Genomic DNA, 2902 nt, shown 5'->3' with positions numbered 1-2902 from the left:
CGTGCCCACACGTGCGCATGCGTGTTGGCAGGTCTTTCCATCCATCCCTGGCACACCTGCACGCTTGAAATGCTGCTCAGAGAGGCGGGGCAGCATTTTCAAAATCTACTTTTTTCTCTGATTACTAAAGTAACACAGGTCATTGTAAAAAAAAAACAACAACAAAAATGTTTAACGCAGAAATGTAAAGTTCTCTGCAAATTACCACCCAGAAATATCTGCTATAAGTTGCCTCTACATTCTCTTTGTTCTCAAGTGCATAATCAAGGTTGCCCTCTCTTCTCTTCCTCCTCCTCGTCCACCTCCTCCTCCTCCTCCCCCTCCTCCTCCTCCTCCTTCTCTTCCTCTTCTTCCTTCTTCCTATTCTTATTCTTATTCTTCTCTCTCTCTCTCTCTCTCTCTCATCATATATATCAGGGTTATGAAGGCCTGTCCAGTGCATTGTACAATTGTTGGATTTTAGCAGCATCCCTGGCCCCTAATGCCAGTAGTATCCCCTCCTCCAAGTTGTGACAACCAAAAGTATCTCTGGACATTGCCAAAAGTCCCCTGAGGAGAAAAACATCTCCCCCCGCCCCCCCCCCTCCCCCGTTGAGAACCACTGAATATATAGATATATTATATACCATCACATTCTTTTTAGTGGCTGTGTGATAGCCTATTGTGTGGAATGAATGGTAACTTCTTTAGCCAATCTCTAATGAGTGGGCATTTCAGTCATTTCCAGTTTGGGGCTGCAGTGAATATCCTACCACCTTCATCTTAGAGCCCCGAATACGTTTTTCCTGGATGACCAACTCCCACAGGTGAGATTACAGGCTTAAGGCATATATCCAGTTCTCAGGCTTCCCATACATGCTGCCAACCTGCCCTCCCCAAACCAAGTGGGGCCGATTTTATCCCCAGATTCAGGGAGAAGGGCTGGTTCCTCACCCCCCTTGCCATGAAGGGGAGCATCATGAACTCTGAAAGGAAAGAAGATCAATGGGAGGCTTCTGGATGGGGAGGGACCAAGGGAGGTCGTGGGTGAAGTGAGACTCAAGAGCACAGGGTGAGGGTGAGAGATAAGATGAGCCCCTAATCTGCCAATTTGGAAATCTTGGATATTTTAAGATTCATTTTATTTTATTAAATGTATTTTTGTCAATTTCAGAGAGAGAGGGAGAGATAGAAGTGTCAATGGTGAGAATCACTGATTGGCTGCTTCCTGCACATCCCCTACTGGGGATCGAGCCCTTGACTGGAATTGAACCTGGGACCATTCAGTCCACAGGCCGACACTCTAGCCACTGAGCCAAACCAGCCAGGGCTTAAGATTCATTTTAAATGGTCATAAAATAGTTGTGATTTTAAAATCTATCCAGGATAACTAAACGTCAGGATCTGCAGCGAGGCCATTGGGCCACAGGGAGAAGCCTCCCTAAGGGAACCATGTCAAGTGGCCACAGCCAAGAAGGTACCGGATGAAAGCGATGGGCTCATAAAAAGGGGGAAACTGAGGCTCAACACTGCAGACTCTCCTGACTGCAGACTTCCAAGGAGCCTTGACCCAGCAACCTGGGCAGATCTGGGTAGAAAGAGAACTCACCCTCATCCAGCCTGTCGGTGAAGGGGTCAGTCCTGAGCACTGGGGGGGTGACCTTCATGGGTTCTGCGATCTTGAAGAGGGCAGAGCTGTCCCAGAAAGGGTTGCTGAATGTCGGCAGGGTCTCGGTGTCGGCCTCTTCCATATCCAGGAGCCGCCTGAAGGACTCTAATAGCAGCAGGTCGTTGGTCTTCTTTTCAATAATGGCTGGGGGAAAACAAGGCGATCAAGATCACCACCAAGAGGGGAATCTCGGGGAATCTCGGGGAATCTCGGGGTGGTGCCCCCCGCCCCCCCCCTCCCGCTGGAGAGGAAGGGAGGGAATAGGAAGTGGGGGCTGCCGTGAGCTCTTACATGGACAATGGCTTTCTCTTGGGTTACACCATGCATTCTTAAGGGGGCAGTATCACCCCAAAAAGGTAAAATTTGGTTCTTGAGAGGCAAAAAGTAAACTGATTCTCTAAGGTGGGGGTGGGGAATGTGTGGCCCACGGGTGAAATCATTTGGTCTGGCCCAGCCAAGGCATTAGGGGTGAGTTAATTAAATGACCGAATATAGCAGGCTAATGTTTGCTAGTAAGTTGATCATTTGTATGGCCTGAGAATGACGTTATAAATATCTAACGGCCAATGGCTCTGAGCAGACAAAAAGGTTCCCCTCCTGCTATAAAGTATAAAGCACGCATACAAGACATAAACAGCTATCCTTACATCTGTTTATGTCCTGCATGTATATGTGTGCTTTATACTTTTATACTTTATACTTTTATAATTTAGTGTATCAACAGTATTAAATTCTTATGAGGATGGGGCAGTCAGGGAAAGAACATCTAAAAAGGCTCCTTAGAAGGTGACTATAAAAAGAAGGTTGAGAAACATTGGGTTACAGTAAAAACTGGAAGCCTGGGCCTGCCCTGCTTTAAACTACTGATTTTTCCTCAGTGCTCTCTCTGTCTCAGACTTCAGGCCTTGCTCATTTAGGCAGGCTGTTCCTTCTGCCTAAAATGCTTTCACTACACCTTCCCTGAATAACCCCTACTGGAGTTTTAAGACCCAGGTTAGGCCCTGCCCCCTGCAGGAATGTTTCCCGGATCTGTCTGGGTTAGGGAAGCTGCCCTTTCCCCTGTGTTACATAGCCCCATGCAGTCTCCAGAGTCATTCATTCATTCTACAAATGATTATTGGATGCCTACTAAGCCAGGCACTGTGGTAGATTGTGGATGCATGGAAGGAACAATTCAGTATCAACAAATTGGCAGTACTGCCCTAATAAAGATCACTTCTTTCCTTCTTTTGATGAAAAAACTAAAGCACAGAG

At 47.0% G+C, this 2902-nt stretch overlaps 1 protein-coding gene across 1 annotated transcript in view; it reads right to left on the bottom strand.

The window, feature by feature from the left end:
- The window catches only part of CCDC63 (coiled-coil domain containing 63), a 44252-nt gene that overhangs the window by 21151 nt on the left and 20199 nt on the right, over positions 1–2902 (bottom strand). Inside the window, exon 9 of the mRNA XM_006768996.2 lies at positions 1589–1792. Coding sequence (XP_006769059.1) covers positions 1589–1792 — 204 coding nt within the window. The remainder of the gene's footprint in view (positions 1–1588; positions 1793–2902) is intronic.

This window comes from Myotis davidii, unplaced genomic scaffold (assembly GCF_000327345.1).
Source record: "Myotis davidii unplaced genomic scaffold, ASM32734v1 scaffold223, whole genome shotgun sequence".
Classification (NCBI taxonomy): Eukaryota; Metazoa; Chordata; class Mammalia; order Chiroptera; family Vespertilionidae; genus Myotis; species Myotis davidii.
This window is presented reverse-complemented; position numbering and strand designations above follow the sequence as displayed.